Raw genomic sequence first — 21,773 nt, forward strand, 5'->3', positions numbered from 1 at the left:
GTTATACTCCCTGAACTAAAAGGTTCATGGTGACACCTTTAATTTAGAAGAGGCAGCTCAAGGCCGATTTTGCATGCTGAATTTATGCTATAAACAAAAACCTGCACAGTGAGTGTTGATCACAGCCATCATGTTCTGTACCTGTTGCCTGTGCTGGCTGCTAGAGATTTTACTTGTACAATGAAAGCACTGCAATTTAGTTAATGTACATTTGGCTGCTAATTAAATAAACTATTGACAGGCTAAAAGTACCATCTGTAGGGGTTTTTCTACTCAAGTCTTCCAAGTGGAGGAAAAAAAAAATTGTTAAGCAAATTTTTCCTGAAATTCTTCAATTGTGGCAGCCAAATATAAAACAAAAACCAAAAACAAAAACCAAATAGAAAACAAACTCCAAAGGCTTCCTAAAATAAGAAAAAGAACGCTGGAATTTCAGGGAGTTAGAGAACACTTTGGTGTTTCAGTCCTTCAGGCATGCTTACAGTTGTAAGTAATGGTCATTGCTTCAGCCAAAGTCATGGCAGGATTACAAACAGGTACCTGTGGCTATGAGGATGAAGCCTGTGGAGCTGGTCTGGATTAGTTTTTAACTTTCTGCCATGGATGGTGTGCTGCTGAACACCTTGTTTCCAAGGGGCTGGCTTTGCCCCAGATTGCTGCTGAGGTGGTTCTCAGGGGCAGGGAGGCACTGCGGGATGTCCCTGAGCATTAGCGCCAGGCCCAGTGTGCCGCTGTGGCCTCCTCACGTGATGCTCCAGGAATGCCTTTCCTTTGATTATTTTCCTTGACCCAGATCTCTTCCAAATATGGTCTCAGCTTAAACAAGTTTGTGTTCTTAGACCCTGGGCGTTTGCAGAATAAATTCTGGCTTCCAGCTAACCATGGCTGGTTGTATGGGGGAGTGGAGGCAGAGAGCAACCTAAAAATGCAGAAATAAAAGGGGCACAGCTGGATTCAAATTTGTCCCAAAATGTACAATGTTTATACAATGTTAGGCAGGAAGATTTGTTTTCATAGCTTTAGCTACAGTGGAAACAATTGTTTTTAAATAAATGACCATTAGTCTGAGTGATTGCCACCCAAACATTGGTTCTCTGAGACTTTTCATCTGAAACAGATTTAAATATTTTTCTTTCGTTGAACTGAAAGATACAAGATTGTTAAGCTGACCAGCATAAGCAGAGGCAAATTAATTAACATCTCAGATCTAAATTGTTCTAGTGAGCTAAGAAATTATTAATAACCTACTGTGGAAGTTATTTTATACTTTGGCCATTCTAAATATGAAGTTCATAATCACAAACATTTCTCAAAATAGTAAATACCCCATGGTAACTCTTCTGAAATGAATGGCCAAGCAAGGAAAATGTTACACTTAGAGTTAAGATTAAGGGTTTTCATTAAAACCTACATTTCCTTTGCCTGAGCATGTTAGCTAGGAAGTGAATTTGTAGAAATTACCAGCTCAAATAATTCACAGTTAAACAGAGAGGAGGTTGTGGCAGCTGCCATACTGAATTCTTGTTTGCTCAGCATGCTCTGCAGCCCAGGACTGGTGAGAAGCTCCTGTATTGGCAGAAGGAACTTGTGCTTTGAGGCCCTTCCTCTCCTTGAAAATGTGTATCCTTCGGCAAAATCCCCCGAGAGAGTAGGAGAATGGCATTTTGTGGTTTGGATGTGGGAAGGCTCAACATTTCATTGCATCACTTATCTTACAGATAATTAATGCAATCATTGGGTACTGCTAATGAGTCAGTCCTTTAGAGGAAGAAAAGGAGGAAGCAGATTCACAACAGAGGAACATCCGTGCTCCAAGCCCTGGGAGCTGTGACAAAAGAAGACCGTAGCAGAGCAGTTTATCAGAATTTGGTCCCTGTTACCAGTGCAGTTTCACACGAGGTGACCCGGCCCTGCTGCTACCAGATGACAATTTGAGCTGGCTCAGCTGGTGTGGGTTTGCCTGGAGTTTGGTGCAGGGCAGTGACACCAACCTGGCCATCACAGAGCCATGGCCAGTTCCAGGTCAGACAATTAGATCTTGCTCTGCTCTGCCAGCAACAGCCTTGACAACAGCTCGGGATGGAGCCTTTCACTGCCTCACTGCAGGTCCACTCCTCTAGGGTCTGATGGCTTCTGTGCTCTGTTGAGACCACAGTTTCTGCAGAAATCAGGAGGATAAGCCCAGCCTGACTTCATCACCTTCCAGATTAAAATACTGCAAATAACAGGATACTGAAAAGGTATCAAACTGAACCATTTTTCATTGGCATTTCCAACAGGCGTTTGAAGAGCAGAAAAGATGAGCTTTGTAAATAAACTGAATCATTTGCTAAATTAAGCTAAATAAATGCTGCTTTTCCCTGCTGCTTTCTTATATTGCAAGTGAGGATTCCTGCATGCATTAGGAAGAAATGGCTAGAATACGAATCATCATCTTGGCAGGATGTTTCACAGCAATTTTTGGCCTGAAGAGCTCCAAGTATTGTAGAAATGGAATATCTTAGTATTGAAGTACAGCAGTCTACTCCTCAAACAACAGCAGGAGATGAAAATATTTTTTTAAAGCAGAATTAACCATTTGTGCAGGTTCTTATTTCCTGGTCTTTTTTTGCTTTTATGATCTAAAACCTCATCTGAATAATACACCATATTTTTCAGGCTCTTTTGTGTGTCAGTCATTTAAAGACCAATGTGGTCATTCAGACCCTGGACCAAGAAGGACAAGAATATGTTACATTAATATGTGCATTAAAAAATATGTTGGTCACAGCCCTCCACCAAGTGGGCAAAAGGTTGGATGGTGAAATGTGCTGGGCACTTAAAATGTTTCTATGGGATGTTTTTGTAAACAGTTGAAGTTGCAATTCCTGCAGCTGCTGTTCCTGCTTGCGGGTATGAAATTGTGTTTATAAGGAAGTGCTGCTGCGAGACTGAACTCTTCAGAACACGGATGGACAAAACAAAGCAGAGTACTTAATAACCATCAGTCCCACCGATGGTCCATGGGCCCAACCCCGTGTGAGCTACGCTGGAAACGGCAGCTGCTCTCACTGCAGTCAGCAGGGACAGAACTCATGGAATACATCGTTCTAGCAGCCCTGAAGCTGGACTGTTTGTAATGGATTGCAGCGTGAGGTGGAGTGGAGCTGATGGAGTCGCTGCCCCCAGAGGTGTTTGAGCAAAGACTGGATGTGGCACTCAGTGCCATGGTCTGTTTGACCAGGTGGCCTTGGCCACAGCTTGGGCTCGGTGACCCCAGAGCTGTTTTCCACCCCAAGCGAGCCTGTGTGTGTGTGCTGTTGGCACAGAAGATGCCACACTGCTCTATCCAAACGGTAGTGATGGAAGCACCAAAGTAATGCCTTTCGGCTCCTCGGGGTGTGCGGGGCCGTGCCCGGTGCCTCACGGGGCTGTGCGGGGCCGTGCCCGGTGCCTCACGGGGGTGTGCGGGGCCGTGCCCGGTGCCTCACGCACTCGGTTCCGGGGGTGTGCGGGGCCGTACCCGCTGCCTCACGGGGCTGTGCGGGGCCGTGCCCGGTGCCTCACGCACTCGGTTCCGGGGGTGTGCGGGGCCGTACCCGCTGCCTCACGGGGCTGTGCGGGGCCGTGCCCGGTGCCTCACGCACTCGGTTCCGGGGGTGTGCGGGGCCGTGCCCGGTGCCTCACGGGGCTGTGCGGGGCCGTGCCCGGTGCCTCCCGCACTCGGCTCACGCCGGTGCCCTCACAGCCTCACCTCCGCCCGCCCGCCCCACAAAATGGCGGCGGCCGCGCGGCCGCGACCCTCGGCGGCGGGAGGGGCCTCGGCGGCGCCGCCCCGCGCGCGCCCCCGCAGCGCGGTCCCGCTCGGGAGCGCGCCCCGCCCGCCCCGCCGCCCGCGCCCGCCGCAGCGCCGCTCCCTCCCTGCGCCCGTCCCCTCCCTGCAGCGCCCGGCGCGGTGTGGGGAGGCGGCCGCTCCGCCCGCCGCCGCCCCGAGCTTCTCAGGTAGGTGCGGGTCGGGCCCGCGGGCCCCGGCCCCTGCTCCGCGCGGTGGGAGGCGGCGGGCGGGCAAGATGGAGCCGCGGCCGGCGGGGGAGGGGAGCGGAGCTCTCCTCTCCCCGCTCCGCTCCCTCGCCGCTGCCGAGGGCGATCCCGCGGTCTCCTCGGCCCGGGGTGCGGGCCCGGGCCCCGCGGGGGGAGCTGCGCCATGGCCGCCGGCCCCGCCGTCCCCGCCCGCCGGGCCCGGCCCGGCCCGCGCCCCCCGCGCGGGGCAGGGGCGCGCCGGGCCGGCCCCGCCGCGGCCGAGGCGCGGGCAGGTGTGCCGCCCCTTTGTCCCCCAGCCGGCCCCGGGCCCTCCTGCTCTCCAGCCTGCGGCCGGCAATTGTTCCCCCTGTTCGGCACCCTCAGCTGCGTGCGGGGCTGTTTACTTAGAGCATCCCGTTCTCGTGGGGCATCTGGGTGTGTGCCTACAGCCCGTGGAGGTATTTCCTGACACACCTGAGTAGCGGATGCCTTCTTCACCTGCACATCGGGGTACCTGGAGAGCCTCACTCTGTCCCTTCTGTGCCTCTTTGCCTGCTGATACAACATGTGTCAGCGCTGTGTATTCTCGTGTTCACTTACGGATAGTTTAGTGCATTCTTGCTTGTGCATAGTCCTTCTGGTGTAATTAATTACTGTATAGTTGCACATTAAATTTTTGTGCAGTTCTCCCTGGATTCACAGTTATTTTGATCCATGTGGTTTTTATTTGTGTAAAATGGAAGGGTAGGAGGGGCACTCTGTTAAAATCTTTCTTAAATTATTGTTTATTTCTATTTCAGTCTTCAGATGCCACAGTTTCTCTTAGAATTTTGTGTGTATGTGTGTGTGGCTGTATTCATACCCCTCATATTTAAGATGCAGTCTTAAATTAAAAAAAAATCCAACATGTTTTTCCATTGGCCATTGTTGAACAGATTCAACAAGCAGACTTTGTCTTTCAGCAGTCTCACACAAGGACGCTGCTGTGGCTGTGTTTGGATGTGTGGACAGGTGTTCAGACCCCATCTGCACTGCTGGGGTATGTGGACAGGTGCCCAGAGCCTTCTGCATGGCCTGGCCACAGAGAAGCAGTGTGAAAATGCACATCAGGAAGGAGATACTGGATCCATCTCTTAAGTTTGAAAGTCCTTTTGTGGTAGCAGGTTAGGCAAAAGAGAGGGTAGGTGAGAACACCCACTGAGATGAATGAGCACCTCTTACCTCTGGAGCTATTGTTTGAGGCTGCAGCCCTGGGGAGAAGAGCAGTGGGCGAGAACACCCACAGAGATGAATAAGCATCTCCAGCTCCTCAAAGCCCTTGTTCTAGGCTATGGCAAGGACTGCTCCAATTCCCAAAAGGCTGTTCCTTTTCGGAATAGCCCCTTCAGGTGAATGGACAATTCACAAACACTAATAATCCTTTCTTTATAAAGATCCACCTCTACCTGCTCCATCATTCATATGCATATTTGGTTTGCCTTGAAGTTTGGTAATTGCAGAACCACAGAATAATGAGGGTGCAGTTTCACCTCACTCTCCTGAGCCAGTCTGTCTGGCCTAATGGCTGCCTCGATTCTGAGCTGCTCCATCCCCAGCTCTGGGGTTTTTCTGCAACCTCCATTCCCTGTGCTGTCTTTCGGACTTGTCATGCCTGTCATCCAGGTCTCTGAAGTCTGCTAAGGCCATCTTTTTGAGATCTTGTTATTTTTTTTAAGTAACAGTACCAGGGGGTGGGGTCAGTGGCAGCCAGTGAGTAATGTGGCTTAGGCTGACCTGGCACTGTCTCTGTGCTAATGGAAATGTGGGTTTCTGTTACTCTCTTGCCCCCGTGCCTACACACTGTTGCTTTTGCTTTCTTGTTGGATTAGTTTTCACCTGGATCAGATCCCTGGTGTTGTTTTGTCCTGGCCTTGCACAATAGTTAGTGTTGGCAGAAGGAGTGGGAATGTGGAAGAAGAGGAAAGGGCAAGATTGTCCTGTTCAGAAGAAGGGCGGATTCAGAGTGGTTTTTCTGTTGATTATGAAACCAAACTGTCAGTTGTGTCAGTGTGGCTGGGGTACACAGATAATTAAATCATTGATGCCATCTTCCTTAATTTTTGTGAAGCTGTCTTAAGCCTTTCAAGATGTCCTGTTCATCATCATCGTCATCATATATTATCTTAATTTTGGGGTGGGAAAAAGTCAGCTGACACCTTTGCTCATGTTAGCATCTAGTGAAACTGCCCTTGGATTTGGGTTATTTGTTTTTTAGGGTTAGGAAGCCAACAATTACTTGTTTGCCTGGTTTTGCAATCAAATAATGAGTGAACCCTAAAAGTTCAGTTTACTTTACACTTAGCCTAGTGGTGCTTGCCAACATCAACTCTTTGTGAGAGCAGTTGAGCTTTGTCTGTAATACAAAGCTGGTGCTTAGGCTTTGGAGAGCTTTGTTTCTCCTGGGGTGTCTGAGTCAAAAGACTTGAACTCCCGGGGGCACAGAGACCACACCCAGGTTGCAGCTCTCTGGTGAGGAGCAGGAGGCACAGATACTGATGGGGGAAGGCTCCCACTCTGCCTAGCCCGTCTGGGGAAGGGGAATTTGAAGGGGGTGGGTGTTTCAGCTCCAAATAACTCTTCTCTTAACTTCTGTCATATAAGAAAATGACTCTGGGTCACCAGGGGAAGGACCATACTTGTAAGTTGTATTGCTTGGAGAACTCTTGATTTCTAAGAATAACCAAAATTCCAAAATTACGTTGTCTCTTGATTTGCAGACTTATGTTGTCATGCAGTAATTCTAGGAAGTCACTGCTGTAAAGAAATTATTTCTTATATTTTGGCATTTTATCTGATGTCAAACACTGAGAAAACACATATTATGCACCAACTGCAGAAAGGGCTTCATAAGCACAGTGTAGAAAAGCTGGTTATCAAACTTCACAAGTTAAGATTTCAGTTGTACATTCAGGTGTTACAGTGTATGTTGTGCCACTGATAGAATTTAATACTTAGTATTTTTAAAATACTTATATTTATGTGAGTACTCCAGGTAAGATGTATCTTTGTGAAAGCAAGCAGTTACAGAGGTTTAAAAACTGGGTAAGGCCCTGCATTAGCAAGAGTTAATGTGTAGAAAAGGAGCTGACAATAAAAGGGACACGTGAAAAACATTTAAATTGATAGAATTCTTAGTGAGTGATGAAAGGATTTCTCACACACGCTGTCCTAAGAGAGAAGAAGAGAACTGACACCATATTTCTGTTGTGGTCTTGAAAGGGAAAATATTCCTCCTGCTGCTGTTGCTGCTCACCCCCCCTGCAAAGCAGAGGAGCCCTGTGACACTGCAGGGCCGTGGAGCTCAGCATAGAGCGTCCTTTATGAGGGATCCTGAACAGAGCCAGCCTGTGCTGCGCTCCCGCGGCCTTCACTGGCCACAGTGACCTTCAGAGAGCTCTGCACAAGTGATGCTTGTGGCTGCTGGTGTTGTTAAGTAGCGAGTCACATACTTCGTACGTGTTGCATGATGATGAAAATGTGCTGCTACAGCCTCCCACAGCCCCATTGATACTGTGGAAACTATTGCAAGCTCAGCGGTGAAAAACCTCAGAAAAACGAGTGGGTATTGTATACTAACCCTCATTAAAATCAAAATTGTCTCTGTTGGTGTGAGGAGTTCACCCTTCCTGGTGTTCATCATTTGGAAAGCTGTAATATAGGTGGACTTTGAGCTTTATGCAGTTTTGCTATGATTCAGGTGTGTTTTAGCAGAAGTCAGAGATACTTGCTGAGTCAGATCTGTTCTGGCACTCACCAGGCCACAGAAGGCGGTTGCTGCTTGTGCTGGAGCTGATTATTCTGCTCAGGGCAGATAATGGGTCTCAGGTCCAGTACTCAGTATAAAATAACTACTGAGCAAGTGCCTGTTCTGGGAGGCCTTGTGAACTTCTCTGCTTATCAAAGGTTTCATCTTGTCTACACTGGCAGCTAAGTCATGCCCGTGAAGAAGGCAAGGTATGATGTTTGAAATCTAAAGATGGCATCACATCACAGCCCAGGAGGATGTTTTTATGTAATCTGATTTGAGTAGCTTTGATATTACAGTTTTGTGTGGTGAACAGGTCATGAATGGGAATTTCCTGCAGGAGGAAAGCCTGGAGAGAGAGATGGGCCATAACAATACCAGGAGCCTTAGCAGCTGTGAGCTGGAGCTGTATGCTAAGCTGTATTTCAGGGATACGAGTGGGGGTCATGACCATGTCCAGACATCCCCCTGTAGCAAAGCTTTATGGGTCCCAGCTGGATTGTCCTGTTTCTTTCTAGCAGTGGTGGAACTTCTGTGCTTTGTTTGCGTGAGAAGCTGCTTCTCCTTTCCCAAAGCCAGCTTATCCAGTGCCTCCTCCCTTCCCCAGCACTTGTATGGATCTAAATTACTAGGCACTAAAAGATCCATACAGAAAATCCTCCACAGTCACTTTCCAGCAAATCTTTTTGAAATACAACTTAATTTCCTTGTTGCAGTGCCTGATCTTAACTGTTTGTTGATACAGCGATATTCAGAGCCAGTCAGTTAAATCAGTTTAAAAACTGATTTAAGTAAACTGTTGCAAATATTTTACAGGTCTATTTACATGTTTAAAATGAGAAAGTTCTATCTTATTGGAAACTTTTTGGAGGGTTTTATTCAAGAATGATTGCACACAAAGTTGTATGTGTTTAGCTATACAGTTTAGCTAGAGTGTAATTTTTAAATTGACATAGCTTTGCATTTTATTCCAATTTTCTTTTATACTGTATATCTCCCTGCCAAGAAACCTGCTTCCACTCCGCAGATAGACTCTCTACATTCTTCTATTCCCTACTGTAATGTGAATGAGGGAAAATTATGCTGGAGATTCCATGCTAGGGCAATTAAGCTTGATTACAGATTTCCTTTTAAAAACTTCTCAAAAAAAGTCTTAAAGAAGATAAAAGAGGAACCTTGGCTACTACTTGAAATTTGCATGGTTTGTTGAAAAATGGTGCAGAGATGGGGGGAAATGCATTCAAAAAAATCCTATTGGCAATCTTCCACTGAGATTGGGGGTTTTGTTAAGCTTTCTCTAGAAAGAAATTTTAAACAGTTACTGATTTGTACTGTCTTTCTTCGTTCATCCATTCCAGTAATGCTGGCTGTTGCCAGATGGAAGGTAAAGTATCATCAGGCAGGGCTTGTGTGTGAAGTCAGTGTTTGTCAGTGGTATTGCAGTAGACACAAAGCACATGCATATGGTGATGCAGCTCCAGCATTCATCAGCCTCAGCAGAATATATTCACTGTCTAGGAGTGCTTGTGATGGCTCTCCCCCAGAAAGATGGATGGAAAAATCCCCCCAAGTGTAATGAGGAGAAGAAGCAGAGAATAAGAATGTAACACAGGAGTGAGCGTGAGCCTGGTTGGTTTAATGAGAAATACCAGGAGCCCCTGCTTTTATCTAGTGCCTTCTCCCAGCTCTGGTGTGTTCCTTGGATACTGGGCCGATCCTTCTTTGTGGCAGTTGAGCTTGGAGCAGATTTTTGGGGCCAAAGCCAGTATTCCTGTGTTCAAAATGAGTACTGAGACAAGAATGCTGGTCACTACTCTAGTGGATCAACAAACAGCTGAACTGCCTTTCAGAGCTGCTGGGCTTTACACTCTCTGCAGCAAAAGAACATTATGGAACCCTCATGTTTGCAGTTACAGATCATGAAAAATCTCAGGTATTTTTTGTGATAATTGCAGGCACTTTTTTAGTGGGGTTAAAGAAAGGTAACATTTTTTGACTGTGAGTTGTAGAAAACACTAAGCTTCCTTCTGTATTGCTGCACAGATAAGACCTTCTGTCTGGTCTCCTGACCTGAGCTTATTTCCTTTGTCCTTTGCTAAGTGCAGGCTTGCAAACTATTCTTAGTTGTTTGGCTTGGACGTTAACAGCTGCAATAACAGTGTTTTCACTTTTGTTCTACTGTACCCCATGCAATGCACCAGGATTGTAGCACTTGGATTATCTCTGCTAGAACATCTAATATTTAAACTATATTACTGTCATAATTTCACTATTTGACATAAACCCATAATCATATATTTGCACAAGAGTAATGCACACTGTAATGTGCACTTGACAAGCCAGGGTAGATTGAGTGTTCCAACAGGGAATGTATCCTTTGTAATCAGGAGAAAAGAGCACGGGGATTTACTCCAGGGTAAATAGACTGTGCTGTGTGCTTTCTCTCTGGCTGGCAGGAAACATTTGTAACTGCCAAATAAATTCAGTAATCAATGTTAGAGTTTAAATTATGTTGCTGTAGGTGATATTCCAAAGCTATTGTAGGGAAAAGATAATAAATCTTCCAGACTTTATCTACTTAAGAAATTTAACATGGGAAGACATTTTTGGTGTCTTAAGTGTGGCTGTAAGACATAGAAATACTCTGAAGGGCCAGATTATTTATTGGCTTAATATTGTCTTCAGCCTGGCTAAATATTATCTTAGACTTTGAGTATTTGCAGCTTATTTAAGTTGTAGAACCAGTTGAATGGAAGATGTAATTGCTTTATTTCCTGGAGTTGTTGGCAATGCCATCAATGTCAACGTATCTCAGTGCTGGCATTGCTAGCAGCTTGTACGTGCTCTCCTAACTAGGACAGCAGTGGCATTTCTGCAATCCAGCATCTTGTACTTCGTTACAAATTCATTTCATCCCTCTGCTTTCCCAACTATGGCACCATTGTGTTGCCAAATGCCTCATGTGTTTCTTTCTTCGACATTAATTGTGACATGAAATAAGAAAACTGATTTGCATTTCATTCTTTTGCTGCAGTTAAGCAAACAAAAAAAATCTTTAGGATCCTGTGTCTATTATATCAAGAGAGTTATATCTTTGTTTGGCTTACAGCTGAGTCACATATTAATCTTAGAGATAGAACAACTAAAATGATACTTGGTTAGAAAGGTTTTGGAATCATAGACGAGCAAATATTGTAGGTCTTGGTTTATGAAATGCTGTTGTTCAATTTTTTAACTTACTTTGTCCCTAATTACACCTAAGTAATAATAAGTGGTTTAAAATCTCCTTTTTAAGTATGTGTAAAGGTTACTGTGCAGAACCGCAAGTGAAGGCTTAATAAAACTCATTTCAGAATTAATTTACTGACATCAGTACTGTTTACTAAAAATAGACAAAGTAGTTTGGACTAATTTATGAAACAGAGGTAGCTTTTGAGAGGTTCTCTTTTGTGGAACACTGCAGTATTATGATATATTGATAAGTATTTCCCTCTCCTGTTTTTGGTAGAAAATGATGCACCCGGTTGCCAGCAGTAATCCAGCTTTCTGTGGGACCGGCAAGAGCTCTTGCCTGAATGAAGACAGTGTGAGGGCTGCGGATCAGTTTGACCTCTACGCCACACAGCAGAGCAAGTACAGCCACGCAGTCAGCCACAAACCCATTGCCTGCCAGAGACAAGATGCCTTGAACGACCCCCACTTGCAGACCACAAGTGGCAGGAATATAGAGACAAAAGATGAACTAAAGAAAAAGAAAAACCTCAACCGCTCCGGGAAACGTGGAAGGCCGTCAGGGACCACGAAATCAGCAGGGTACCGAACCAGCACAGGTCGACCCCTGGGGACCACCAAAGCAGCTGGATTTAAGACAAGTCCAGGCAGACCCTTGGGTACAACTAAAGCAGCAGGATACAAAGTCAGCCCAGGCAGACCTCCAGGTAGCATTAAAGCTCTATCACGGCTTGCAAATCTAAATTATACTTGTGGCAGTGCAGCTTTTCCTTACCCTATGGTGCATAACAGAGGAGTGCATGCTGCTGGTGAAACTAGCAGCAAAATCAAACAGCCTAATGAATGAAGGGAGGGAATGAGTAACTCCTTACTAATCTGCTTTATGCTGATTTTGGGCATGTTTCTTGAGTTTTCTTGTAATGTTTGCTTAAGTCTGAGCTTCTAGGTTTTATTCCAATAATGCCATAACCTACAGGTGCATTTAATAACTTTTACAGAATGTTGGGAAGGCTTTGGTTTAAAGCAGCTTCTATTGATTTAAAATCATAATTTATAAGGAAGTCTAAAATGGTACATTATGCCTTGGTGTCAATATTTAAGTAATGTTCATGTCCCTAGTTTTAAATTCAGTTTCACATAAATCTAGATGTATGTTATGCATTAAATAATTGAAATAAGGAGGACAGAAATTAGCTGGCTGATGGTTCATGATGTGGCCTATGCCACAATAAGCAACTTAGCCAGTAAAGTTCTTACTTGGTAAGAAAAACTGATAAAGTGGCAAGCCACATTTTCCACTTCTGCAGGACTTTCTACAGACCTCAGATATACTTAAAATAGACTTAAATCTTAAACAAACAAACAAACAAAAAACCCCAACCTTTTTTCCTAAAGTGATTTCCAGTGACTTTTATTTCTGGAGTTGTAGCATTAAGTGAGTTTCAACTAATGCTCCAAAAATATTTTGGAAGATATTAAACAATCCTGAGTATATGTACCGTGTGTTACAGCTTCACAGCGCCTTACAAAGACATGTTACTTTGCTATTAGGTGAGAGCTGTTCCTTTAATTACACTGTTACAGGATTCTGCTGGGTAATTTTGAAATGCCTAGTAATACATATACCAAACCACAAATAATTCTTTGGAATTTGAAAAATTTTGTAAGAAATTAAGTACTGTTCATTCTAGTTAGGCACTTGATTAATATTAAAACAATATGTTCTTAAATCTGTAAATAGCTATTTACGCTGGCTTTTGCCTTTCAAATCTGTGCTTAGATGGTGACAGTTTAATAGCTTTTAAAGTAATAACCTATAATGTTTACAAATTAAACTTTTTAAATAGACACTGTTGCCAAATTTTTAGACTCAGTTTTGCCAGATATTCCTGGAAATAGTTATTTCATTGTTAGGCATTTATACTATATTTAAGTTATGGAAGCTTATATATCTACCAAAGGACACCATTTTCATAATTTATAAAAGCAAACTGTATAGCTGATGCAAACAGGATGCAGTTTACTGCACTGCTAGATCCCAGATATAGAGAATTCATCTATGCATGCAAGCAAGAAAAAAATGTTGTTGGTTAACTATAAATACTTTCTTGACTCAAACTAAAACCTCCCCTCCTCCCAAAAAAATGTTCCATTTTTCAACTGGATGTGTGTAATTTTTTTTAAGTGTGGGAGAATGTGTGAGTGTGATTGTGTAAAATACTTTAATCCAGACTTCAAAAGAAAAAAAAAAATAGTCCTCAGTGTTACATAGTGTTCATTCTAAATTAATTTTCATCTTTTTTTTTTCTTTTTTAATCTGGAAGAAAGTTTACATTTAAGTAATTTCACATATAAAATGACTTTATGATATATTTGTAGCTTGAAATACCCGGGGAGGGGGAATATGTAGATTTTGCAGATTTGGGGGGCGTATAATATTTGGGTTGAGCCTATGCTGAATGGGTAACGATGGTCATTTTTGTTAACATAAATGCTATTCTGGCCTGCTGTCATTTTGACTAGACCTCTTGATTTCAGTGATGACAACTTAAGAAACAGATGTCATGTCTCATACCTTTTTTGTCAGGAAAAAAGCAGCAAGCCTTCAGGTGTTCCAGTGATGCCTAACACATATTGAGCTGGACTTTTGCTGTACTTTACAATAGGTGTGTTGAATTGTTTTGGGGGAACTGTGTATGGACTGGCAACTAAGACAATGAACCTCAACTTATACTGGATGGCTCCTTAGTCAGTAGATGAACTAATGGCAGCTAAATTGCTACTAAGGAATAGTTTCTTCATGCTGAAGCTCTGAAATCCAGTTGTACGTTCTGTTCCTCAACAAACTCGCAAGTCTGAAATTTAGCAGTCTCTCTCAGAAGATGTAACTTCTGACACGTGCAAAATGCTAATGTGAGTTCATTCACCCTCAGGATCTGTGTTTTATTGGCTGTTTTTAATCAGATAATTTTTCAACAAAAGACTGCTTTAAGTTCTTTCCTGAACTCAGCTGGGCAAGCAGTCCTCTTCAGCTGAATGTGTAACTGCAGGAGTGTCACACCTCGCTGGCAAGGAACGTGTTGCATGTCACCACTGTACCTTGGAAAAACTCCACTCCTTACCTCCTCCTGTTGATCCTGTTTGCTCCTGTCCGTTCCTCACTTGTGCATCCACTCAATGGTGCTGTGCTGTGTGTCAGGAGATAATGCAGATGTATTGCTGTTCTGCTAGTATAATTTGTATTCACGTATGCTGATGAAATAATGAAATCACCTAAGCAATTTCTGTTCATTACAGTGTTTATTAATTATATCAGATGAAATATAATCCCACTAAAAACTAATTAATGTTGTCAGTTGTGAAATGATGAACATCAAATAGAAAAGTGTTCAGAGAGCCTGCACTGTGCTGCTTGGCTCTCTGGATTTAGGAAGGAGATCAGAAGTGCACTGCTGGTATTTCCTAATTCTACTTTATTTTATATCTGACTAGAGTTTACTGGTGCCATGCAGTGAAGGGGAAAAAAAAAGAGGAGATTCAAAGTGACTAGAAATGGAATTTTCAAATACTTCTGTTCTTCTGTGTATACTCTGCAGAATACATTGTGCTTTTTTCAACACTTTTTTTTTTCCATGAGAAACACTGAAACAGCATGTTAATGCCTAAACTTTATTAGTACCAATGGGAAAACTGGCATTTTCCCCCCATAGTATGAAAACATTACTTGTAAGGTAAATTGCTTATTTTATATTATATATCATAATTCAGCTATTCATAAGCTAGGATCACTGTTGTGTGTTAACACTGTTCAGAAGACCGACATGTCAAGTTTAGGTTTTAATAATTTCTTTTAATTATCAAGTTTCTAATGTCTTATTTATACATAAATGAAATGTATTAGCTTGCTATTATTCCTTAATGATGCTATAAAGTTCACTGTTTAAGATACATATAATAACTACTATTCATTTTCTTGATTAAATTTACTTAAACTTTAAAACCAAATAATTTTGCTACTATAAAGTCTTGCACTGGACAGATTCAAGATGCTAGCATCATATTTTGGCAGAAAAAAATCAGATACCATCAGCAGCTGACTTTGGTATCAAAGATGGTATTTTTAAAATCAGCACTTAGCTTTGTCATTAAAGCAATGTTCTTTAAATCTTGGATTTTGTTTAAAGTAATCAAATTAACTAGAGCCATTAAAGATTTCTCTTCTGAATGAATATATTTTCATTTTGTCTGAAGGATCTTAATATTCAGTCAGGACACAACCAAGCCTTGTCAGTGAAAAGTGATGTATCTGTGAAGAGAATTACCTGGAATTACAATACACTGAGTAATTCAGTGAGAATTTTAACTCCCTCCCCCGTTTTGAAGAGCTTTAAAAGGCAGAGCAATGTGAAGTCATTTGTGCAATGGTTTCATTAGCTGTGGCTCTGCTGTTCTTTGTTATATGTATAATAATGTTTCACACTACCCTTAGAGTTGACAGATAAAACAGCTGATAACAATCATAAATACTTGGAACTGCAAACTTCATTTCTGATTACAAAAAGTTCATTCTTCTCTATTTTAGTGCATATATTTTAACACTGCTACATATATTTATGACTTATTATTAAGACTAGACCTTTCTCCTTGTGACTTTTTTCCGAAATAGAAGAAACTGTATTCTGAAATTTGAACCACTTTCTGTTCCTTCAATCTTTCATCATTTGCTTTTCCACAGGTTTACTTTGGGGGTAACAGTAATCTGTTAAATAACTAGTATCAGCACCCTGTCCTCTGCTGTAAAAAGCCTGATTAGATACTGTGTATGTTTTTATGTCCATGAACTTGAGCTACTCGTGTGCAATTATGTGTATGGGAATGGAGTAGTGTTCATGATCTGTATTTACATCATCATATGGATGTATATTTATTAATAAAGTTAATACTTTAAGACCTAGCTGGTTTTCCCTGTTGTTTTTTTTTAATACCTTTTAAATTCTAGTTGAAGATGCGAGTTGACAGCGTTACCTGCTTGTTACAGACATGTTACATGTATTTGCATTAAGGCAAAAAGACTGAGTTGCCAGTGTCAGGAGATAGAGGAATGTTGCTTATTTTTTAATGAATTGAAAACAATGTGACATTAACTTAATTGTACTTCTTCTTTTGCTCAAAGTGGAGAAAAGGGGAGGAAATGAGCTATAACCCTGTATAGATAAATAGTCAGCTGCTAACTTTTTCCTCTGTTGCACATGGAAATCAAACTGAAAGTACTCATAAATAAAATTTTAATGGAATGGTGGTCATAATTCATTATTCTGCCTGTATTCCAGGTATGTTTGTGCTGTGGCAGGAAGGAGATTGTTAGGATTAAATTCACAGTAAGAAATTGTTTTCAAGTTAAAATGCTGTTTTGACAAAAACATAAGGAGAAGGGGGAATGAGGCAGCTTGTTCTTTGCTAGTCTGCGCTGGTTTGGATTCTCTTTGTGTTTTTGCTTTCAGGCTTGTTCCATATCAGCTGATCTAATTAAATATTTTCCCTCTATGTGCAAACCTCATGTTTTCTATTTTTAGACTATTATGTCCTCATTATTAGTGCTTATGCAAATTTGACTTCAAAAGAAAAAGCTTCAAGCGAGAAAATGTGTGCTGTAAGGAATGACACAGTTGGAGAAGTACACCTGAGTAAAAACAAAGCTAAACGTCCAGTTTCGGTAATAAGTGACCCCCATCTTCATTTATACACAATTACTTGCTTTTTCCTGCCCTATTCCCATGTGCATGGTTCATGCTCCCCTCAGTCATGACTTATCAGTTTTTGACAGATGCAGAGCTGTGGCAAAATTTCATTGTGCACTGCTGGCAGTTTTAAGGAAGTGTGTTCAAAAAGATAGCAGCACTGGAAGTAATGTGTTCATTTTCAAAATGTCCCAAAGAGTCTTGAGGCTTCACTATTAAACTGAAATAAAGTAAAAACTAATTCTGCAACATGAAAAATACAATTTCCTATAAAGGAATATGGGAGTATTTATCTTGCCTTTCTGCTTGGGAGCTTTGGTTGATAAGCTGCTGGACAAGAACTATTTTATAGTTTGCTGCCTTTTACTCTTACCCCAGCGTGCTGTAGGTTAAGGCACAGTTTGTGTGCAGACAACTCCCAGACGGGACCGTGCTTCCTAACGAGGGTGGGAGCAGGCAAATCCTTCGCCAGGCTGTGGGAAGAGCTGGGGCTGGTACCAGAGCAGGCTTGGAGTTACAGGCATCACTGCTCAGTCGCAGCAGCCCGCCGAAGCCATGGGATGGCACTTGTTCGCTGCAAGAATTTCCGACCTGAACTGATTTAAATCAACGGTGAAATGCTTCCAGCAGCCTCAGCAGCCCGACAGCCGGCCCGGGCATCACCGTGCGGCTCAGCCCTGCAAGGCGGGGTCACAATCATGGGGTGGCTTGGGTTGGAAGGGACCTTAAAGAACATCTTGTTCCACACGCCTGCCATGGGCAGGGACACGTTGCACTATCCCAGGTTGCTCCAAGCGCCGTCCAGCCTGGCCTTGAACACTTACAGGGATGGGGCAGCCACAGCTGCTCTGGGCAGCCTGTGCCAGGGGCGCACCATGCTCGCAGTAAATTTTTTCTGAAAATAATTTCGGTAAAGATTTTTTTCCCTATTATCTAATCTAAACCATTCTTCCTTGTCACAACACGCGCTTGTAAACAGTCTTGTCCCATCCTCCCTATAAATTCCCATCAGGTACTGAGAGGCCGTAATCGGGTCACCCGAAGCCCTCTCTTTTCCGGGCTGAACGCTCCCAGCTCGGGGCTCGGCGGGGCGGCGAGAAAACTCGGTTAAAGCCACCGCGTTGTGCCCAACGGGAGCGGAGCGCAGCCCCGCTGCGCTGTCCCGCCCCACGAGCTGAGCCCTTCCCGGGGCCGTCCGGGGGCAGCGGAACTGGAAGTGTCGCGGGCTCCGGCGGAAGCGCTCGTTGTCCGGGGAGACGCGGCGGCGGCCGCGGGGCTGTGGGTGAGGATGTGGCGGCTGCTGCTGGCGCTGGCCTGGCTCGGAGCGACCCTTCCCGCAGGTGCGGCCGGGGGCTGCGGGTGCGCGGGGCGGGCGGGGCGCGGCGCTGACCCGGCCCTCCGTGCCTCTCTCCCCGCAGGAGCGGAGCGGAGCGGCGCCGAGCCGGTGCGGTACCGCACGGCCGAGATGGCGGACGCGATGCTGGGCAGCGGCGCCCTGGCCGAGCAGCCCGTGCTGCTGTCGGCGGTGCCGGCCGGGGCGAGCGGCGGCCCCGCGGGGGTTTGCGATGCGGCGGGCGATGCGTGCGGCCCGGCGGGGAGCGGCCCCGCGGCCGCCCCGGGCCGGGAGCAGCCGGTGCTGGAGGCCGTGCTGCCCGCGCCCGCTGAGGAGCAGAACGGCACCGACGGCGCCAGGGCTCCCAAGGTGAACTGCGACGAGAGGAACACGACGGGCATCGAGCGCTTCACGCTGCAGATCCTGAACGTGTCCCAGGTAGGCGGGTGGCCGCGCACTGCCCGGCGCTGGTGTGAGCGCTGAGGGTGCCCCGTCAGCTTTCAGTGCTCCACGTAGTGAATTTCCCTGTGCAACGGCTCTACCGAAGAAAATAGATGACTGGGCAAGGAGGCTTTTTGGGCCATTCTGGGCCGGAAAAAAAACTTGAGTTACGGCTCGTTTCACGTGCCTGTGTTTGTTATCTCTGTGTCTGCAGGGTACTGCCAGCTCTTTTGCTCTGTGGACTGGTGTTTCACTTGGAAATCGTTAAAGGCAATTAGTGCCAGCTCTTTTCTTGTAATGCTTATGTATATGTATATTTTTGGGCCATTCTGGGCCGGAAAAATTGAGTTACGGCTCGTTTCATGTGCCTGTGTTTGTTATCTCTGTGTCTGCAGGGTACTGCCAGCTCTTCTGCTCTGTGGACTGGTGTTTCACTTGGAAATCGTTAATGGCAATTAGTGCCAGCTCTTTTCTTGTAATGGTTATGTATATGTATATTTTTAAGTAATAAACTTTTAAAGCAACCTTTAAAAAAGGTTATATGCAATTCTCCACCTGTTTCAAAAGGTAAGGCTGCTTGATCGGTTTTGCCAAGTATGTAATCGATTGCTGAATGCTGCATCCCTACACAGAATTTAACCCTGTTAAATATGTAATTGTCCATGCTTGTTCTCATGCTTTCTCCAAGGACCTCATGGAGTTCCTGAACCCAAACAGCAGTGACTGTACATTGGTCCTGTTCTACACACCGTGGTGCCGCTTTTCTGCCAGCCTGGCACCTCATTTTAACTCTTTGCCCCGAGCATTTCCAACTCTTCGCTTCCTGGCACTGGATGCATCCCAGCACAGCAGGTAACTCACACTCCCTATGCTCTAGCTGCACTTAATTTCTGTTAGCTTTGAGTTTTAAAAACAGGAGTGACCTTTTTTCCCTATATAAACTGACAATTTTATTTAGTGAAACTGACACTTCAGTATTGTGACTGTCTTTATTTCTTCCTCCAGAAAATTTAATTTCCTTTATACTTTATTTTTTGTTTTTGTAGTTTATCAACCAGATTTGGAACAGTGGCTGTACCAAATATTCTCCTTTTCCAAGGTGCTAAACCTATGGCTAGGTTTAATCATACAGACAGAACTCTGGAAACCCTGAAAGACTTCATCTTTAACCAGACAGGTGTGTAAATCAGCCCTGGTTTGCCAGTGGGAAGAACAGACTGGCTTTAAGGTCCAAACTGGGCTTTCCTGTCCCTGTGTGTGTTTTTTAAAATGAATGTCATAAAAACCCTGAGAGGATCTAGCAGAGGTTCACTTAATCAGTTGCTGCAGTGAGCTGGATTTCAGCCTGTGCTGGGAGAAGGAACTCAGCTCCTTGGGTGCTGTCACAGAGCAGGGGGAACGCTGGGGTTTAGCTAGGGAGGCTGCCAGAAGGATGGAGTATATCCTCCTGCCCAAAGATTTAATTGAGAGTGAAATAAATTAACCTCTCTCTGCCATTCAGCTAGCTCTCTTCTAATCCACACTGAAGTGCTGTCTGGATCTGCATTTCCAGAAATGCACAAAAATGAGATTCCTGAAACATGCTAAATTAAATGTCCACCCCCACAACTTGTCCAGGGTTGTGCTGTGGGAGGACAGAACAAGCCTTCTCCCATAAAAATCACTACGTTTTTATAGCAGTAAATCATATCCTGGGCATATGTTATTGTACAAGGATAATCTCACCAAAATTTTAAGTCTACCTGTGTTTGAGCCTTAGTCTGGGAGCAGGAGCAAAGCTCAAGATAGAAGCAGCTACTCTGTATTTAGTGATTATGATGTTGACCAAGTACTTTGTTTTTTAGGGATAGAAGCCAGAAGTGATGTGGCTGTGACAGAGGAAGACTGGGAGGGGCCCCTGCCAAGTGTTCTGACGAAGGGCATAGACTGGCTGCTCCTGTTCTCGGTGCTGTTCCTGGCTGGCTTTGTCATGTACGCCACCATCCGCACCGACAGCATCCGCTGGCTCATCCCGGGGCAAGAGCACGAACATCAGGAATAACTTCAGAGGTTCAAACAGGGACAAAATTTTCCACTTATTGGTAAAGTGGGGATTTCTATGGACTAGAAGTACCTAAGAATGAACTGTTGAATTTGTTGGTTGTAATTTATAATAATGACTAAAAATTGACTTTATTTATGAACTACTGAATCTGTGACAAGAACATTTGTAGCGATTCCAGTGGTAAGTGAACAAGTATGAAAAAATATGAACTAAAGTATTTATTAAGCTGCTCTGATTTACTTATTTTTAATGGATTTTGATGTAATTAGTGTTGCAGTTCCAATTTGTAGATCAGGGAAGGTTTTTACAGCACATTGGTCTGTGTGTGGCACTACAAGGCAAACACTGGTGAAGGGAGGTGTTGGTACGTTAGTTTGACTGTCCATAAAATGAACTATGAAGATGTTTTAAATGATTTTTCACTCCCATGGAGGTGACTGTTCCCACCTCTGGCACTGGGGTTCAGTGCTGGTTTTCTCATTCACTTCACTCTGAGTTTTGACTTAGTAACAATTCTCTGTGAGATTTAGAGTCACTTCCAAGCTCACCTCACTATTCCTGTGTGTGTATACAACTTATTTACCACATTCCCGTTGGATGAAATTGTATTAATTGTCCTTTTAAAAAAAATCAATCAGGTTTTTAGTGTAACCTTTTAAGATGTATTTTTCAGAAGTAAAAACATGCAATTTCTGAACTACAGCTCACCTGCCTAAATAGCAAGACCAGCCTTGATGTTTATTTAAATTTCTAATACCATGTTTGCTAGTTCCACACTCTCCACTTGAGGCTACATAAAGAATTTATGGGTTTTTTTTAGATATGATTAGTATGGAGGGCTTTGAATAAGGTATGGGCTGGTATGTTGTGTGGGGTTTGGATTATGTGATTGCATAAAATTTATCATGGTGGAGGCTTGCCAAAGTATCCTAATAGGGTGGTTTAGAGAGCAAATTAACATAAAACAAAGATAGTCTTAAGACTTATTTTTCAACAGATAGCTCATATCCCCGCAATGTAATTAATGTAATCCCTTCATTAATTTCTCTGCTGGCTCTATCTTTTCCTCTGGAAACCAAGAGGTCATGTATATCTGTGTCCAAAAAGGAAACTGCACTGGTAAAACTTCGGTGTTATTGAAGATAAGCCTGATGGATGTTATTAATAAAGACCGTGAACGATAGATTGGAGCATTCTTGCCTT

At 43.8% G+C, this 21,773-nt stretch overlaps 2 protein-coding genes across 4 annotated transcripts; both read left to right on the forward strand.

Moving 5' to 3' along the window:
- Window positions 1–3,831: 3,831 nt before the first annotated feature.
- C13H5orf24 (chromosome 13 C5orf24 homolog) lies at window positions 3,832–15,968 on the forward strand. Of its 2 annotated transcripts, XM_021549428.3 has the most exons (3): window positions 3,832–3,981; window positions 11,292–11,721; window positions 13,602–15,968. In XM_021549428.3, the coding sequence occupies exons 2-3, from the start codon at window positions 11,295–11,297 to the stop codon at window positions 13,640–13,642; spliced, it is 468 nt and encodes a 155-aa protein (XP_021405103.1). In that variant the 5' UTR covers window positions 3,832–3,981; window positions 11,292–11,294; the 3' UTR covers window positions 13,643–15,968. The 2 variants fall into 2 exon arrangements, with proteins under 2 accessions (XP_021405103.1, XP_021405102.1); XM_021549427.3 differs by having other exon boundaries at window positions 11,292–15,968.
- Window positions 15,969–17,949: 1,981 nt separating this feature from the next.
- TXNDC15 (thioredoxin domain containing 15) lies at window positions 17,950–21,753 on the forward strand. 2 transcript variants are annotated; one of them, XM_021549480.4, is made up of 5 exons: window positions 17,950–18,092; window positions 18,171–18,523; window positions 19,215–19,378; window positions 19,573–19,703; window positions 20,371–21,753. In XM_021549480.4, exons 1-5 carry the CDS (start codon window positions 18,041–18,043, stop codon window positions 20,565–20,567), a joined length of 897 nt encoding a protein of 298 aa, XP_021405155.2. In that variant the 5' UTR covers window positions 17,950–18,040; the 3' UTR covers window positions 20,568–21,753. The 2 variants fall into 2 exon arrangements, with proteins under 2 accessions (XP_021405155.2, XP_085447397.1); XM_085591271.1 differs by having other exon boundaries at window positions 18,026–18,523.
- The last annotated feature ends 20 nt before the right edge of the window (window positions 21,754–21,773 follow it).

Source organism: Lonchura striata, chromosome 13 (assembly GCF_050655825.1).
Source record: "Lonchura striata isolate lonStrDom1 chromosome 13, ASM5065582v1, whole genome shotgun sequence".
NCBI classification, from domain to species: Eukaryota; Metazoa; Chordata; class Aves; order Passeriformes; family Estrildidae; genus Lonchura; species Lonchura striata.